We start from the raw sequence: 18,330 nt of genomic DNA, 5'->3' as shown, positions 1-18,330 counted from the left end.
CTGTTTTTCTTCCTATGTGTTTACCTGGTCCTTCTTTGTTGCAACCCCCCCTCCTGCCCCATTGCTCCTCCCAATTATAGGCAACGTTATAGACCTGTTTTTGATCTTTTCTCTTTTTGTTTTAACTGCCATATTCCTTGACTGTGTACTCTAACTGGATCCTTTATGCTACCTAGATCTAACTTTACCCTTTCCTGTCTTCTCCTAGCATGCAACACCTTACGGACCCCTCCACCAAGGCGCCCTTCCATTACTCCATGTAAATGTAACCAAAACAACAAAATTCCTCACTTATGTACCTAAACTCACCATTTTCACTGTTATAAAAGCAAGCAATCTGAGCATTATCTTGGATTCAACACCTTTTTCTTCATCTTCTATCATTCATAAAATCATATTCATCTGCCTTGGAAACATCTTTTATTTCCGGTTTCCTCTTCACCTCTACACCCATGACACTAACGTTACTCGTTCTTTGTAATTGGACTGCTGCTCAGCTCTGGAACTGGGGTGAGATGAGCGGAGCACTTGCATGGGGCAAAACTTAAGGGGTACCCATCAAATCAGTAATGAAGCTAGATAATATCCTAATGCAATACTTTTAAAAATCAAAATTAATGCAAAAATTATAAAAAATAAAATAGTTAACCAGAGTACAGATTTGTCATGCTGATGGTTCCTTTTTGCCTCAGTCCCCCATGTGGCTCTGCAGGGCACTAGTACTGCCTGTGTCAGCCTCCTCACCTTCTGCTCTGCCCAATCCATCAGACAAAGCTTTCTACAACATATTGATTCACCATTCACTATTCCTAAGACAACCTCCAATGCCTCACTCCTGAGGCTGAATTCCTGTCTGGTCTTCATTGGCCCTCAACATTGTGATCTTCCCGTCCCGCCAGCTTTAATTTTTACTAACTACCCTCTGTTATAAGCGAGCATCCTCATTGTCCCAGAGCACAGCTTTCCTTCATGCTTGTCACCACCAAACAACACAGTTTTTCTCTCTCTATATCACCTATCTGAGTCTTTCTTATTCTTCTGTACATAATTGTATCTGTCCCTTTTCAACGTTAAGTGTGTCATCATCCTCTTCTTCTTCTTTTGCTCTCCAGGCCCTTCTAGGCTAGATATTATTGTCTTTCTTAATCTGCTTCCTCCAAGAAGTCTTACCTGCTGCCGCCCCCCTCCCCTTACACATCAGTACTTAACCCTGTCACATCCCCTCACTGTAATTTCCTGTTTACTTGTCTGTATGCTCTTAAGGGTAAAGTTCATTTCGTGCTCATATTATATTTTTAGCATCTAATATAATACTTGGCATGATACTGATTTATTCCATGAATGCACAGTGCCGTAATTCATCTGCTACCTATCATGGGACAGCAGCCACCCTTCCTTAACAGTCTGTACTAACTAGAGCCACAAAAGCTTCATGTTGCACAGGTGGGAGAAAAGAGTCTGAAGTCAATTAGACCTGGGTTAGAATTTTATCTCTATGATTTTATTAGCTGTGTGGCCTTTGGAAATTTACTTGCCCTCTCAAAGCCTCCATTTGTTCTTCCATAAAATGGAGTTAAAAATACTAATCTTGCACGATTGTGATGAGGGTTAAATGCAACCATCGCTGCACAATGCTTAGCACACCAACTGGCATAGAGCAGGTATGGGGTGTACATTAGTTTCTTTCAATAGTCACCTGTGGGATGAATGAGTGAAGACCTGTCAGGTGGTTTCCTTAAACCTGTGACAGGGACTGGGACTGTTGCTTGCATCTCATTAAATCACCTCTAGCTGTAGCCAGGAAAGGAAGATGTCCACGAAGAGACTGGAGCTTGTTTTGGGTGGTGCCATTTTAAAGCAATGAGGTGGGGGCTGTGCTGTCCACATTTCCGACCTGTTAATAACCTGCTTTTTTCTCCTCAACTGAGACAGTTTCACAATGAATTGAACTGGCGATGTGGTTCTCTTGAGAAAAAAATCATTTTCATACTCTATGAAATAGGTATTAGGTCAGTTTGTGAAATGTCTAATAAACAGACAGGTGTCTAGATGACGAGTCACGATGCTTCCAGGAGCATCCACCAGCAAAGGTTTTTGTGGGTTATGGTAGGCTTGGTGCATTATCGCCTCATTCTTCAAAATAGGGTCCTCTGGCTCCACTGAGGACAGCTAAAGAGAAAATATGCCTTAAAAATAGAGTTCCATTTATAAAATAATAAATAAACTGTCCCTGTCAACAAAGAGCCTGGTTTCGGGGCAGAATAGGCTCTATGAAAAAGCCAACCACATCAACTCAGGTTGGTGCTGCACGTGGTCATTAGTCAAAGGCTAAGTGTTGACTCCCCACACAGCCATGTTGTCCTCACCCAGGCCTGCAACCTCATTTTGTCTCTACCCCACTAACTTTCTGTCTTGCGTCTCTCCCCTGCACACTGTATTTAGCTTGTTTCCTTCAACACCCCTTTGCACACTACGATTTGCCTCCATTGGCCTTTCCTTAGCCGAAAAAGCCTAAACTTTTAAAACCTGAATTCAAGTTCTCCTCAGGTCCCCACCACCCTAGCAAGGCTTGTGACCAACTACCCATCACCTATCTACTAGGATCCTACTTGTACTCCTATTGCCATCATACAAGGATCTTCTGGTTTAGGCAAGCCGTGCATACACAGTCCCAAAAGGAGACAGGACCGCACAACTTAGAGTTTTCATTTATACCACTTAGAATCAAACTTGCCTCCCTCAAGACACTATTGCTACAACTCTGATACTTGACATTGAGTTTTGAGAAAGACTCCCTAGAAACGTAAAAAAGACGTAGATCGATAGATACCAAGAGCACACAGCTAGTCTAGAAGTGGGTTTCAAATTGATTTGCTGCAAAGTATTGTTGGAGACCTACTTATCTTTTGGGAATTCAAAATAAAATCTTAATGTAGTTTCTTTAGGAACTTATAATATTAAAATACAACGTCAGCAAACTAGTTTTAAGACAGAATTAAGGAAATGTGTTCTGGCTGAAGCTCAGTAGAGTGTTTTTGTTGATCATTTCCCTAAATCTCTTGGTCCCAAACACAAAGAGCTCGCAGAACTGTCATTGCTTCATTTACATTCTGTGGTTCTCACCTGAGCCTCCTGGTTGCAGAAGGGCAAGGACATTAGCCTCTTCTGTACAACAACTCAAGGCAACTCCATTCAGTCCCAAGGGTGTTATTACTGTCTCAGCATCTTTAGCTCAGTTTGCAGATGAAGAGCCTTAAAGTATACTTCATTGAGCCCTAGTTTGCATGACTTTATGAATATTATGGAAAACGTGCACAAATTAATGTGCTCAAGATCTCTTACATTTGGGGTTCGATTGTCATGTTTCTCTGTGCCAATGTACTCTGTTCTATTACTTTTACTGAGCTGAAGTGAACAGACATTTGCAAAACGAGGAAGAGAATGTAGATAGCGAATGATTGAATCTAATGTAATAGGGCTGAGTTCTTGTACTGCACTCAAGGGGAGACAGGACACAAGGGGTTCTCCAATTAGAGGGCCTAACTGAGGGTTAGCAAGCTACTCTTTTGGGATGAGAATACCACCGGAGGCATTACACTCTTTAATTAGCACCTTAACATCAATAGATTTAATTACATCAAATTCCAGGAGAGTTTGGTTTTCTTAATTGGGGTTTTTATGGAGGTAAAGGAACCATAAGAGAAAAGAAAAAGAATAAAAAAGAGAAAAAGAAGGTTGAGGATGAGCCAGTGGAGATTAGGCTCCTAGTGTCAGGTGGTGTTCTTTCCGTGAATCTGCTGTTTCTCCTTTTATGTCTTAATTTTTAACCCTCTCGCCCAGTCCCAGAAATGTTGAGGGTCTCTTGGATTAAAAGAATACCCTACCTTACAGTAGTCTTCTCAGACATTTGTTACATGCATTTCATATAATACATAATTTTATTACATGAATTTCATATTTTATTTTGCTCTATATTCTTTTCTTGAACGTATTTCATTTAATCCTCCTACCTTATGAGGTAGGTATTATCGTTCCCATCTTACAATTGAATAAACTGAGGTTTAGATAAAGGAACAGGCCCAGGCCACCAAGTAGTAAGTGGTGGAGCCAGGATTTGAATCCATGTAAAAGAGGTTTCAAAGAACACGGTTTTCAACACCACAAAACGTGGCCTCTCACATAACACATTTGTCTTTCTTAAAGAGTACTGGGTAGGTAGCATATTTTATGGGTTTCATAGCTGATAAAAGAGGGGCACAAGTTCCCAAATGTTGAGAGAAATGGAAAATTCCTGTCTAGCAATCAGTATCATTAAAACCTATTTATATTGATTTAAAAAATGAGCAATTTTTATTATGTAGTACATTTTTTTTCCTTTGGCATTTACCACCTATTTGTTCCATGATATTGGAACAAGTCTTATAAGAATATACTGTCATGGTATTTTTACATAGTAAGAAAACATAAACAATCAAAAGCCAGGATTGTGTACACTTAAGATGACCAAGATTTTGCCCTGCTGTTAACCATGGGTTATTTGAAAATTAGAAAAGATTGTCCTCAAATGTTTGATGAAATGGATGGAAAGAAATATGTACATAATCTGAGTCAGAAACATGTCCTATTCTCTGTGTCTGTCTCTCCCTTTTTTTTTTTTGATGGGTTGTATGTAATCAATAGTTGGTTCTATTCTGTTATTGATGGATGATTCCTATTTACATGTGGTTGGATGATATGAAGTCACTATTCCATTAGGGCTAACCTATAGAGATTTTTCTTAATATATTTCCTTTTTTTCCCTGGTTACAGAGGCAGGGACCTATCAACTCTTATGAAGATCCTCGAATGGCCTGTGGTTTCCAGTCCAATTACCACCTGCAAAGAACTTGCTATCCCTTCTGGGAAGAGATGGCCACTCAAGAAGTTCCTACTGGTCTTGAACATTGTGGCTCAGGTAGGAACATAAAGAAAGGTTGAGAATGGGGACAGTGTTGAAGGACAATGGACATTTGATGAAAGCTGCATTCTCTGAAATAACAGCTGCCATATCTATGTGGGTATGGGTGCTATTGTTCTCTAGTGCAAAGTGCCAGGCCTTCTCATAATTTTGAGTTACTTTGTTCTCTAGCGACAGGAAACCTAAACTCTTGGAATTGGTCCAAGAGAGGAGAGGTTGCTTTAGGTCTTCATTTTGTTAATAGTTGTGTCTCCTGTGCATTTCCTGCGACGTAATCCATTTCAGCTCGGCAGTTGACAAAGGGCCTAGAAGTTTTGCAGTCCCAAAGTATGAACTGTATAAACAGTCTTCTTACAGAACATAATTTCCTTCATTTGTCTTCTCTTTCCATTATGCCCTACCTCTTTTGCCATGCCTACCTGTTTCTGGCATCTTCTTCCTCCCCCTTTCTCTCTCTCCCAGAAGCTCTTCACAGAAGCTCCTCTTCTCTCAGCATTCCCTTCACTCGACTTGCTGGTCACAGTGCTGCCCTCTGGTGAACAGGAGTTACACTCCTCCAGAGAACTCAACGGATCAGTTCTCCCTAGCACCTGAGAAGTTCAAAGGCCTTACCCAAATTCTATTTTGCAGGACTCCCAGTGTTTCTCACAAATCCCATTAGTCTTTGTTTAACTGCTACTTTTTTGTTTATTTTTAATATAAAATGTAAAACTTGAATGTGGAGACTCTGAAATAATCGATTCAGATATTAATTTAATTTTTCATAGAGAGCAGGTTTTGGTAATATAAATACCAAAAAAAAAGCCAGTGAAAATCTGTATTTTCTCCCAGGATGAATTCTTAGCATAAGAAACTTCAGTACTCTTACATATTGAAAATATATACTTCTGAGGAATTACAGAGTAGGGGGAAGTCACTGGAAACTAACTTAAATGCATATTTTTTGTTCAGTGTCTCTTAACCCCACAAAAATATATGGTTAACTACTTTTTTAATAATCAAAATATAAAATAAATGTTTGTTTTGTTGTCCATGCCTTATCTTTCACCAGGAATACCCAGAGAGACCCAGAGCAAGATGCTGTAGCACTTGGTGGGGTTGGGAGGAAGGCATGGGAGTTGCTTTCCAGTTGCCTGGTTTTTGGCAGAACAGAGCCAACTTTCGTGTCCCATGTTCTCTTGACTCATAGACATTGATCTTTGAGGTATTCTTTGGCACCACCCTGGATTTCAGACATGATAACACTAATGCTGACACTTTCTGCTGGGTGTCTCAGTTCCTGCAAACATAAATACAAACATCTCAACTATCTACCCATTTCAAGAGGAGACAGGGAGGGTTTTGCACCGGTTCACAGGTTAGACTTAAGGACTTAAAATTTTAAGAAATGAAAAAAGTGATCTTTTGAAATTCTAAACAAAATAGATTTTATTTGTATGAAATAAAGATCAAAATGGTTGTGTCTACATTAGTAGAATTCTTGAATCCTATTAATACCAGTAAGCTTAAGTCTTATGTTTCCCAATGTAAGAAAGATTAAAGTTATCTTGCCTTAACACTTTCAGCTCAGGATGGTGCTTCTGCTTGCTACAAGTTACATCTTATTAATAGCTGAGATCATTTCCACACTTGCCCATAGCCTCAAGATCAAAATGTCTCTTCCTCATAGCAAAAAGACACTGTCCTTCTCTTTCTTAGCTAAGTACATGAGTTCCCAAGTGAAGATAAGTTTTCATTCTCCCCTTTGTCAAGGTTCTCAAAGGTAAAGGAGTTTTTATTTCAGGGTCAATGAGACAGTGTCTGTGTAGAACCTCTCAGGATGAAGCTGCTTTGAAATGTAAGGACTGATAGCAGTATAATATAATCTTCCCACAGTCTATTGTTGCAAAAAGAAGGAAGCTGGGGTCACCCAGACTAGTGGCTTTTGGGTAGGGTGGGAAGATGGGGGCACATTATAACCAGTCTTCAAATGACCTCAGTTGCCATCAACTGTAGCCCAGAAATGCTAGAAAGCCTCCACGTGGGGAGTGGCGCCTCAGTGGCAAATGTGATGTCTGTAGTTCCCTCTGTCCTAGGCTTCCTCTGATGGAAATATCTGGCAAGCACCCTGAGCTTTTCCAGCTCCTCCTTTGCCTTTTGCTCTGTCCAGATGAAGGAGTTGCAACAATTATTTCTGGGCTGTGGTCCAGCCTTCCTCAGTGATGGGTGTCCTTTGGAAGGAGACCGTGGGGTTGGTTATAGGAAAAGGAGATGAAGACATGGACCAACCAATGATTTCTCCAGCTGCAGCACATTTCCTTGGAGTTGTGTTGAGTAAGAAGAAAGAGGGAAAAAATACGCTACATTTTTTTCATCTTCTTTTATCCTATTTATAACTTCAGTTTCCTTCCCGTCCGTCTCATGGTTGCTCCCCACCCCCGCTCCATCTCACGTTTTTGTGCTCTCAGAAAGGATGAATGAACTTCTTTTCCAAGGACTACCCTCTGTCAGTGACTGAGCTACCCCGCAGGAGGGGCCATCTAGAAAGGATTAGGCCCCTCCCTCTGAAAGTTGCTCCTGGCTGAGAAGGAGGAGAGGATTGGGGATGGGGTGGGGGGCAAGGGAGAGAATAAAGCTGAGAGAAAACATGAATGGGGAAGAGCTTACCAGGTGAGGGGGAGAGACGACTCAGTAACCAAAATAAGTTGAGAATCGGTTAGACAGAATAGATTGTAAAAAGGGTGCTGAGAAAGAAAGAAGAGATGCATAGAAATAGACAGAAAATAAAGGTGGGTATTAGCAGAGCAGTGGAGAGTACTGGGAAGAGAAAATGAAAGATGAGTGGGAAGGGGAAGAGAAGGGGACCCCAAGGAAAAAGACAAAGCAGAAAAGGGAGGGGAATGGAAGGTGACATGAGTGAGAAAAATAGATGAATATGAGACATTAACTACACTGCTAAAATGGGAAGCCACATTTGCATGCAATTGCCTGTGCAGCTGTACATTTCTTCATGACAATCTTGTAGTCATCATTTTCTTTCATTTCTACCTCCTCTCGTCCGCCTCTCCCCCCTTCTCCGTATCAGCCTGGAGCTATTAGTGAGAGCCAATGGGGATGGAGAGCTGGTGTTCTGCATGAATGAATGGGCCCTTTCTGTCTTAGCTTCTAGTCATCCCTCTGTCGGGGAGCCTTTTGAATCAATGGAGCCCCTTACACAAGACATGGCTAAAATGTCTGTTACTGTTTATAGTCTGACTGGAGTGGAGCCCAGAGACCGTGCCTCCTTTCTCTTTTCTTCCCCTGTTCTGTCCCCCAGCCTCAGCCCTTTCTCTCAATCAATCGTCACAGCAAAATTCTTTTTTTTTTTTTTTTGGTTAATCACTTGCTACTTGTCTCTAAGAACTCACTAGCATTTCACTGCCATTAAATATTATGACTAGTCCCTACCCACAACCCTGTTGAGAGGATGGAGTAGATGGCAAGCCATTTCTAGATAGAGGCAGTGAGCTCAGAATGGTGCCCAGACCCAGCTGGAGTCATTCAATGCCTGTTTTCCACTGGGAACTAGAAAACTGACATCAGAGTCCCAAATGAGTACCCAGGCCACAAGACCACAGTCCATCCCATTAACTGATAGCTGTCCATATTTGATTTTAACCTCATAATTATGACGATCATGAACGACAATAGTGTATATCAGAAAAGATGATGCTTATTTACTTGGCACTCTTCCAGAGTGCTATACTATCAAATTGTTTTTCGTTTCAGGGATGGATTTGTTTTGAATCAGCCAAAATTATGGATGTGATGTTGTGACTGAAGTTCACTTTTGTAAAATAGTTGCTTAGAGCCGGAAAGTTGTCTGCAGCTACCTACCACAGTAAACCCAACTTACCCTCAGGGAATGAACCTATAGTCTCATTACCATGGTCCTTGATTTCAGAAATAAGACAATACTTTTTTTTTATTCTTGTATAATGCAACTTGGTAAGTTTTTGGTCATTGAACATAGTAAAAACCTCATCTTCCCACGTTCACATCCTACTCTCCAGTTCTCAGTCTTCACGAGAAAGGAAGTATATCTTGTATAATGGTAAAGAATTCAGACTCGGGAACCAGATCGCTTGTTTTTTTAAATTTATTTTTCAATCACAGTTTCCATACAGTATTATATATATATTTTTTTAAAGATTTTTTATTGGTGAATTGGGGGGATGGGAACAGTGCTGGGGAATTGGGGGAAGGAGGACAGACAAGTTGCTGTAGTTTTGTTCTTCAGTCTAGTTGTGGAGGATGTTGCTTCACTGGCCCAAGCTGGCACCATCATCGCCCTCTTCCCGGGCGAGGCAGATCAGTCGCCGGCTTCTGGACGGCCGCTCACTGCGGCTGCTGGCCGCTCACGCCGGCTGCTGGCTACACACGGCAGCCCATGGCAACCCACTGCCATAGGGACTGCAGCCCACGCCGTCGCCGGCGACTCACAGCAGCCCAGCTCCAGGTTGAGCCGCTGCTCAGCATCTCAGCTGCAGAGGGCAGTGTCACTGGCCCTCATATGTGGGATCCGAACCGGGGCCCTCTGGCGTCCCAAGCGAGTTCTTAACCATCGCGCCACTCGGCCGGCCCCTCCATACAGTATTATATTAGTTTCTGGTGTACAACATAGTGATTACACATATATTTTATGACGTGATCACCCTGATAAGTCTAATGCCTATTTGACACCATACATCATTATTACAATATATATTGACTATGCTCCCTATGCTTTACTTTATATCCCCATGGCTATTTTGATAACTGGCTATTTGTACTTGTACATGAGCTCTCCCGCACTATGTGACCTTCAGCAACTCAATCTCTGTATTTTAGTTTCCTCATCTAAACCAGCAGTTCTCAAAGTGTGTCTGAATCACCTGGAGGGCTTGTTAAAACACGGGTTTTATCCCCAGGGTTTCTGCTTCAGTGAGTCTAGGGTAAGTCTCAGGTATTTGCATTTCTCCCCAGCTCTCAGGTGCTGCTGCCGCCGCTGCCTCAGGAACCATATTTTGAGAACCGCTAAGTTAATATATGTAAAGTTTAAAACAGGGCTGTCACTTAGCAGGCATGATATGAATGTTTACTTTTATAACTCATTGTCCTGAAGTACCCAAGCATCCGAAAGTGTCTGGGTATCACTGAGTCAAAGAGTGACTCATTGATTGGTTGAACCCTTTTGGTGGCTACTGCCACATACTGGGAACTGAGCAGATATATGGAGAAAGGGGGAGACTCATTCTTTGTCTCTGAGCAACTTTTATTCCAGTGTGTATGAGGGGGTAAATTTACATGATAGAAGAAATGGTTCCCACATGAAATGTTACACTTATTTATGAGATAAAAATTGGCAATGTAAGTGTGTAACTTCGGATTTCACTATTTAAAATTTCTAAAATAAATTTACTAGTAAAATGGTAGAACTAAAGAATGTCTTTCCCAAATAAACTTTGGAAGTTCAAGTGGAAGATATATTGAGAGTCCGAGTTCAAGGTCTCTCCTGGGGCTTTCTCAGACCGTCAGGCGGCTGGGAGAGATCAAACCTGGGCCAATGTTTGGAAAGGGCTATCGACAACCAGGTGGGAAGTTTCAGCAGGAAAAACAGATGCCTCCAATTTGGCTTTTAAGTGTTGAGAACATTGAGGGAATGCCAGAGAGACTTGTTAAATGGAGATCCACCTTGCTGTCAAATGTTTATTCTCATAGCAGGTTTGTTCTTTCAACCGACCATCTCAGATGGCTCTATGGTTTTAGAAAATGATATTTTGAACTCTATCTGTGGCACATAAATGTTCTTTCCCCATTCAGGGTGTGTTTTCCTTTTCTAGAGGGCTTGTTTCAGGTTCTTTGTTCTTCAAAACCATTCTGATCCTGTTTGTGTGTGTGTTTCTGGGATGTTGTCATGTGGACTATTCCTCTCAGGGAAAATTTCGACCTTCTCAGAATCAGACTTGATAGTTGTGGTGTTTGGGAAAGAGAAAGCTGTAGCCCTGTAATTGTTTCACGGAAGGCGACAGCTGGGGTCTAACTGCCTTCACAAGCTACTTCCAGGGGAAAGTGCTGCGGGAAGATTGATGCAGGAGGAACACCTTCTCCCCACCAGAATCCCATCCCTGAGAGGACCAAGGGTTTCAAGGAGGAAACGCTGGAGGAGAGAAGCAGCTCTGCCTCACCCAAGTAGTATATTAGGAAGAGAATCCCTATGCAAAAAACCATCCTACATGCTTGTTCTATCATTTTGTTCTTCTGATAATGAGATTTCTATCAATGCCTGACCTTGTTCTCTGTAAGCAAAGGCTATTTCTCATCTGTGGCCTGGATTTGCTACTGTTTACCAATGTTACATTGTCCCATCCTTTCTATTCTCATCCCCTGCTCCCCTAGTAGCTTTCTAGCCTGTGCTATTTCATACTCAGGTTACAAGATGTTTTGGTATGAGTTTTTGAGCATAAGCTGAAAGGTATTGAATCCAAGCAAAGGGTTGAGCGTGGTGTGGTGGAAAGAGCAAGAAGTCGCCTGGGGTCTTATTCCCTCACCGTTAAACAGGTGGGATACTTACAGTTATTTCCAAGAGTTCTTGTGCCATTAAATGGGGTGATATACCTAAAACGTCACAGCTATGGCAGGTGATTAATAAATGCTACCCTCCTCCTTCCTTTCAGCATGCTTTGAGTGTGAATTTAAGCGAGTCGAAGAAACTAGAAGACCCACCCTGATCTAAGGAGTCTTGCTCATACTGCCCAAGTTGAATTTTCTGACACCTGCCAACTTGACCCTTCACTGTGCCTCATTTTTCCAGGGAAAGGAGGTGGGCGCCTGGTGAGGCCCAGTAAGCGAAGCAGAGGCCCGTGTCTCTCTCGAGTGACCAGCAGCCCAGGGCAGTAAGGATCACAAGGCCTTTACAAATGTCAGTCACCTCTGTAGGTCCTCAGGAAGGAAGGTAACCTAGAGGAAGACACCGGAGGCCATGGTTAGTTGAGTGAGTTACAATTCGAATGCAAGCATTCTGTTGGCTGTCCTCTGTTGCTCCTCAAAAATCCTAGGAAGTAACAGCATTGCACTGGAAATCCCAGGAGGCTGGGGAGAAAAAAGTTCTCTTAACTTTTTCAAACCACAAATATTTGGGCCAAGTTGGGAAAAGGTCCCTGGGGCACCGAGTTCCTATTTGATTCAAGCAGCTTGACCCCTCTTCTGGAAGTCCTAGAGCGGGGGCTGGGTACATGGACCCTGGCCTGGCGTCAGCCCCCGCTTGGCTCGGCTCTGTGAATGGAAATCTGGGATTGGGGGAGTGATGCGGGAGCTGGATAGAGTCTGGCGGGGAGGAGGGCTGTGTGAGGGCGGGCAGGGTGGGGGTGGATGCGCAGAGACAGCCTGTTTTTCTCCGTGTCTGGCCGCGGAGAGACTCTTACTCTCTCTCCAGATGTTCGCTGTGTTTATAGCTGCTGTAGCCGGGGACCCAACTGCCTCATTACTAAGTTTCCTTCTTGCGCTGCAGCCAGGGGTCTCAGCGGGGCCGCAGCTGGAAGGGGCTCGCCTCTGCGTCCCTAACCCCTACCCCGCCCTCCTCCCCTGCAAGCCTCTCAAAATACACGAGCACACAAAAAGAAAAACACCAGCAGATTTTTTATTTCAGAGAGTAAACACTTGGGCCACGGGGGTCTGGAGGTTATGGGAAAAGAGGAAACCATCAGGCTAATCAGGCAGGCACACACTTCCCCTGCTGAAATAAAGCAGAAATCTTCGCGCGCAGGGCTGGTGGGTTAACCCCAGCGCTCCCAGCTCCCCGCGCCCGAGCTTGGGCGGCCCTAAGACCAGGGCTTTAAATCCAGATCCTGGCAGCGGGAGAGGAGAGAGAAGAGACGGCCTCGGCCTGGCCTGAATGCATTTCCTTACATCTGTGTTAGCACGTCTGGCCCGAGCTGGGGTTTAGAAAGAGACTGTTGGAACAGAAGAGATTCTGGACTTAGATTCGGTTTTACAAGAGGGTTTTACAAGAGGTCGGAAGGAGTTCTAGATAGTGGGGGAGATAGATAGGTAAGGGAGCTATGCTCTGCTTTACCCAGAGCACACGTGTGGATTGCTACTGTGTGGAAATAAGCAAGAGCGTTCAGTGGGACTGATTTGGGCCAAGGTTTTAGCACTGCCACCTACCACCCCTACAACCATGGCCAAGTCACTGGCCCCTTCTGAGCCTCAGTTTCCTCATTTGTAATATAATAGTGCCTACTTCACAGAATTACTGGCAAGGAAAGAAAAAACCCCACATTGAAGGTGGAAATGCACCAAACAAAGCATTGTTCTCAATTAATGATTTCATGTATTACTTTAAATTAATCAGGTCCCCCCTCTCTCTCCCTCCCCCCTCCCTCCATTCCTCCCTTCCTTCCTTCCTTCCTTCCTTCCTTCTTTCCTTCCTTCCTTCCTTCCTTCCTTCCTCCCCTTCTTTTTTTCTTTCTGTATTAAATACCTTCGACTTCAGTCTTCACTCATTTGCTCCCTGGATGGCTGTCTAGAGAGCATAAATATCTCATGGGCCACAGGTCAGAGGTCAAACATGAGACCTAATTGCACTCCCAGAGAAATGACCTTTTCACTGATGTTTAGGGCAACCTCCGGCTCATTTTGAGGCTGCCAGTGTGAGTGGTCCATCAGCTTTCAGCTCAGTCCCTGCCCCCATACCATGATCTAGTCAGTTGACCACCCCTCCCTCACCATCAGCATTTTAAAAAATAGGACTATGTTTTCCCTATTCCATTCCTGAACATCCCAGTTAGATGCATTCACGACCTTCAAAGAAATGTCTGACTCTTTGGAACTTTCTTGCTTTTTAAGAGCACAGACCTTCGGAACCTCTGTTTTACTCTTTTAGGTGGCATTATAAAATAAAAAAAACAAAGCTGCCAAGTTATAATAGCTTTGCTGAAGTTATTTTAACAGGCCTCCTCTTTCCCCTACCTCCTCAGACTTGCTGAAGTGATGCTTAAGAAATAAAAATACTCATGATTTAAATATCCATAGAACCAGGGCTCTAGTTGTCTGTGCAATCATCACTTGAATTCTTACCAGCTTCATACATTTTTTTTTTCATATCAACCCTGACAACTTTCTGACGAATCCTAGACCTGCAGATTTTCATAGAGCAGGGGTGCTTGACCCAGATGAATTTCAGAAATGTGTGATTCCTCTGAAATTGTGTGCAAGAATTTTTCTAAGGGCCTGTAGTCTTCCCCGGATTTGGAAAGTGCTCTGAGACACCCGAGAGGTTAAGAGCTACAGCCCCAAGGGAAACGGTACCTTTGTACCCCCTGCAGTACTTAGCATATTGTACTTAGAGAGGATGCCAAGCATATTTTGTTGAACTGGATTGAATTCACTGGTATATAAGCTTCCTTCCTATCAACCCTTCTCACCGCTTTGGTCATTCTCAAGAGAGTGTATTTAAATCTGGAAGCTGTTTTCCATCCCATTGTCTCCGAGACACTGGCGCTGAAGTCTTGCCTGAAGTCCAGTCACATCTCTCCTTTTCCTTTTTCCGCACCTTCTTTTAGTTCATGCTCCATAGAATGATCTCACCAGACACTCATGAAGGTGGTCAACCTGTGGCCTCTCTACTGTGAGGTGGGGGTGGGGATGGGGCACTTCCCTCCACTTCAGAGGGCCATAGGAGACTCACACTGTGCTCTGCTTCTCACAGACTTCTAGTGAAGGAAAGATTTTCCTCAGCATCTGTATCTCATGCAGTGGGGAGAAATGAGTGGTAAGAGCCGTGCCTCTGAAGGAGGCAGAAATCCAGAGCTAATGTCCCCACCCCCCAACAATGAATACAGAAACAACAATGGCTCATAACCCGCTGTCCAATGCTGCACTCTCCCAGCTGATGCCTCCAACTCTGGGCTGTCCTTCAGAGTCTTGGCCCTCATTTCTGATCTTTGGCTTTTCTTGGAATGATTGTCTGTGATATCTGCTGCCACAAACTAACTTAGACAAGAGGAGACCATTTCCAGAAGTCTCAAATCTAGTGAGAGAGATTACCCCACCTTGCGTCAGCATCAGCTACTTAGGAGTGACCCGGACCTCTTAGTACTCCTTCTTTGGTCAATACAGATGGACTTTCTTAACTGAGCAGGGCTAAGGGCTAGCATCCCACTGAATGCTCATAGGTTGAATGTTGGGTTTTACAATGAAACTGGCTGAAATGACTGTGGGCTGTTTGTGGAGGCTGGAAATTAAAAAGTTGCTGTGTTTGCTTCAACCACACCTGAAATATTCAGACATTTCACCAGGGTTTTTTGCTTTGGAAAATCTAAGTTGAAAGTTCCTGAACAATACAACCAACCTATCATAAAGCAAAGCTTGCTTGGCTTTACTGTTTTGTTTTTATTTTTTTCCCAACATGGTTCTGATCCCTCTGCATTTCCAGTTAGAGAATTATACGTATCTCTATGTCTATATTGCTTCTCTACTGATAATAAAAAACAGAATATAAAGTTGAAACAGTTCAGATCCCACTCTGCTTCAGTTTTAAAAAATCTTATTGTAGAAAGTCTGAAAGAAGGCCTGTCCTTCTACAACAGCTTGAGGTAGAGGAGCTGTCCTTCACCGAATACTTTCCATATGCTAAGGATCACACACAGATGGTCTCTTTTACTCTCACAGCATTCCTATGAGGGTGAAATCATTCCCATTTTACAGATGAGATTAATGAGGCTCAGAGAGGTAAAGTTACTTCCCCATAGAAGTCTAACTGTAATTATTGGAGGTGGGAGGGGCTCAGTTAAACTGGGGTCTTATCCCAAGGCCCATGCTCCTAACCACTATACAAACTTTACCTGCTGCCCTAAACATTTTTCAAAGTCTTTGTTGTTGCTTCATCCCTGGTGACTGATGTCCACCTCTAGGATAAGGGAATAGATGCTTCCCTAGCTGTCCCACAAACCAGAGAGCCATGGAAACCTTACAGAGATGGGATAGGGAAAATGAGCCGCTGTGGCTTGATTCCTTTTGGACCTTGTCTCTGGTTTCTTTTGGTCCAGCATTGGTTATGTATGTGCATGAAGGAACACAGAATTCTGCGAGGCTGCTTCACAGAATGGTGTCTCCTTTGCTGGGCATTCACTTAGAATCTGTCACCTAAGTATTACACTCCCTCTGCCCCCAACTCCTCCTCCACTAGCTCTGTGAGCAGAGTCACTGAGCAAGAGTAAACCCTTAGAAGTTTCTGAAAGGTTATACCCTTGAAGCTATCCATAGTGTACACAGCACGTGCTGAAGTTTACATAGACTTCTCAGACCTCTGAATAGGGAGACTAATTGTGGGGAAGCTGCTTTTCAGCACACAGGATGGGCTGTTCTCTGTGGGTTTTACTATCAAAAGGCTTTTAAAAGTGCAGTGCAGCCATTGTTGAATATTTCACAATAAATTAAATACCATTTCTCTCCTCGCAGCTGTTCCATATGAGTGAGCGTAGAGTGCTATTTTTTTTCTCCTGGCAGAAGACGTCTGCTGTACAAACCTAAGCACTGGAGTAATGAGATTATTTGTGTGTGAATTCTTTAGGAAAAGCATTTCTTTATTTTACACTCAATGTGATGCAGGGCTGCTGCTCTGGAGACGGGAGAGGGAAATTCTTGGAAAAGAATGGAATTGAAATGTGTCTGAGCAGAAAGAACCGGGAGAAGGAAGGGGTGAGGGTAAGGGGAAGAGGCTTGAGTCTCAGAACATTTATTCATAGTTTTCCCCAGGCTGCCTGTGTCTCTCAGCTGTACTGACTGGACTATGGAGGAGGGAAATTCCATATATTTTTTTTTTTTAGTAAACAATTAATCACTTTTCCATCAGCCCTTTCAAAATTCCTTCCTGATCTCACAAGTTGTTAATGGAATTGAAGGAACACTTATTTTGCCCTCTACCTATTTTTATATCAAAGAGCTTTTTTAAAAACTCAAACAAGGAAAACAACTTTCTTAGACTATTTAGGGCAGTTTCCAGAATTAAGACATATTTGACCTCACTGGGTGCCGTTCATTAAGTCCAGTACCAAGTATCCACTCATCTTTCCTTGCTTTTCCTTTTCAAATTTTTCATCCTTTCATAGAAATTGAGCTTCAGGTAAGCAGTGAATTGGAACTAAGTATAAAATCAATTAAGATTGAATACTAGTGTAGACTTAACTCTTCTTAAAGTATCACCAGGGAGTTACCAGCTGCTCTTTAGATCCATTGAAGACTAAGAAAAAGATGGAATAATGGGAAAAGAGGGATTTTAGATTAGCTATGGTGAAACTTAACTCTGAAATCCATTATTAAAGGAGTTTGTGAATTACCTCTCCTCTCAAATACCTTTCAGGATATTTCAGAAGTGGTTTAACTAATTTTTTTTTATTATCCTCCTGCTTCTAAGACAAAAATTTTAAAACCTTTTAAGGGACCTTCAAGGGAATGTTTTAGGAAATGCTCAAGTGGGAAAGAACAGGTCAGATATGAAAAGAAAGCTATTGACTTCGGAAATTATCTTTTACGTCTGCTTCGGTGAATGACACAGAAGGGGACTTGTTGGCCTAGGCATGCTGATAGGACAACTCGACCACTAAGATTTGAGGGCTAAGGGTAGTATAATTCTGTATGTCTCCCATTGCTATTGATCACTTTTTCTTTTCACTTCCCAAATTCCCCAGAGTGGGCAGGTGGAAATTAGTCATTCTTCCCTCCCTCTAACAGAAGTGAAAGGTTTGCTGGGAAAGCAAGAGAAAATCTATGCTATTTTGTTTGCTTTAAAAACACACAATCTTCTCCCTCTTTCTGGCTGTATATTAACTAGTACTTTGCCATGTGCATCTAGGCCATGTTTTGATTATTTTTTTTTGTAATCGTTATAAAAAATAATATATCTCTTTAAAGAAAATCAGTAAATTAAAGAATCATTGGGGGGAAAGGCAGTTTAGTCTCATCACTCACTAGTTAGCACATTCAGGCCACGTCCATGGATATTTATTTTTCTGTGAATAGTTCACCTGGATTTCACACAGACATCTCAAAGTTACACCTGAGCCCATCACTTTCTCTCCTGCCTCTGTAACCTAATCTTGACTCTCTATCCTGTCTTGGTGAATGACATCGTCATCTACCAATCACCAGGCTAAAAAACTGGACAGGATTATCCACTCTTTCCCTTTCGCTTAACCCGTTGTTGGTTAAGGCTCTTTTTGTTTGCAAGTGGCAGAAACCTGGCTCAACTAGCTTATTAAGTTTAAAAGGAAATTTATTGTCTTACAGAACTGAGAACTCCAGTAGAAGAGCCAGCCTGAGGAACTCTTAAGAAATCAAATAATGTCGTTGTCTCTCTTTCCTCCCCCTCCTCCTCC

At 42.7% G+C, this 18,330-nt stretch overlaps 1 protein-coding gene across 4 annotated transcripts in view; it reads left to right on the top strand.

Moving 5' to 3' along the window:
• ETS1 (ETS proto-oncogene 1, transcription factor) overlaps positions 1–18,330 on the top strand; it is a 137,420-nt gene that overhangs the window by 35,413 nt on the left and 83,677 nt on the right. For all 4 annotated transcript variants that reach the window (XM_019660182.1, XM_019660187.1, XM_019660183.1 and 1 more), the window contains exon 3: positions 4,810–4,954. In XM_019660182.1, coding sequence (XP_019515727.1) covers positions 4,810–4,954 — 145 coding nt within the window. The remainder of the gene's footprint in view (positions 1–4,809; positions 4,955–18,330) is intronic.

This window comes from Hipposideros armiger, unplaced genomic scaffold (assembly GCF_001890085.2).
Source record: "Hipposideros armiger isolate ML-2016 unplaced genomic scaffold, ASM189008v1 scaffold_313, whole genome shotgun sequence".
In the NCBI taxonomy this organism is placed as follows: Eukaryota; Metazoa; Chordata; class Mammalia; order Chiroptera; family Hipposideridae; genus Hipposideros; species Hipposideros armiger.
Note: the sequence above shows the minus strand (reverse complement) of the source record. Positions and strands in the feature narration are given on the sequence as shown.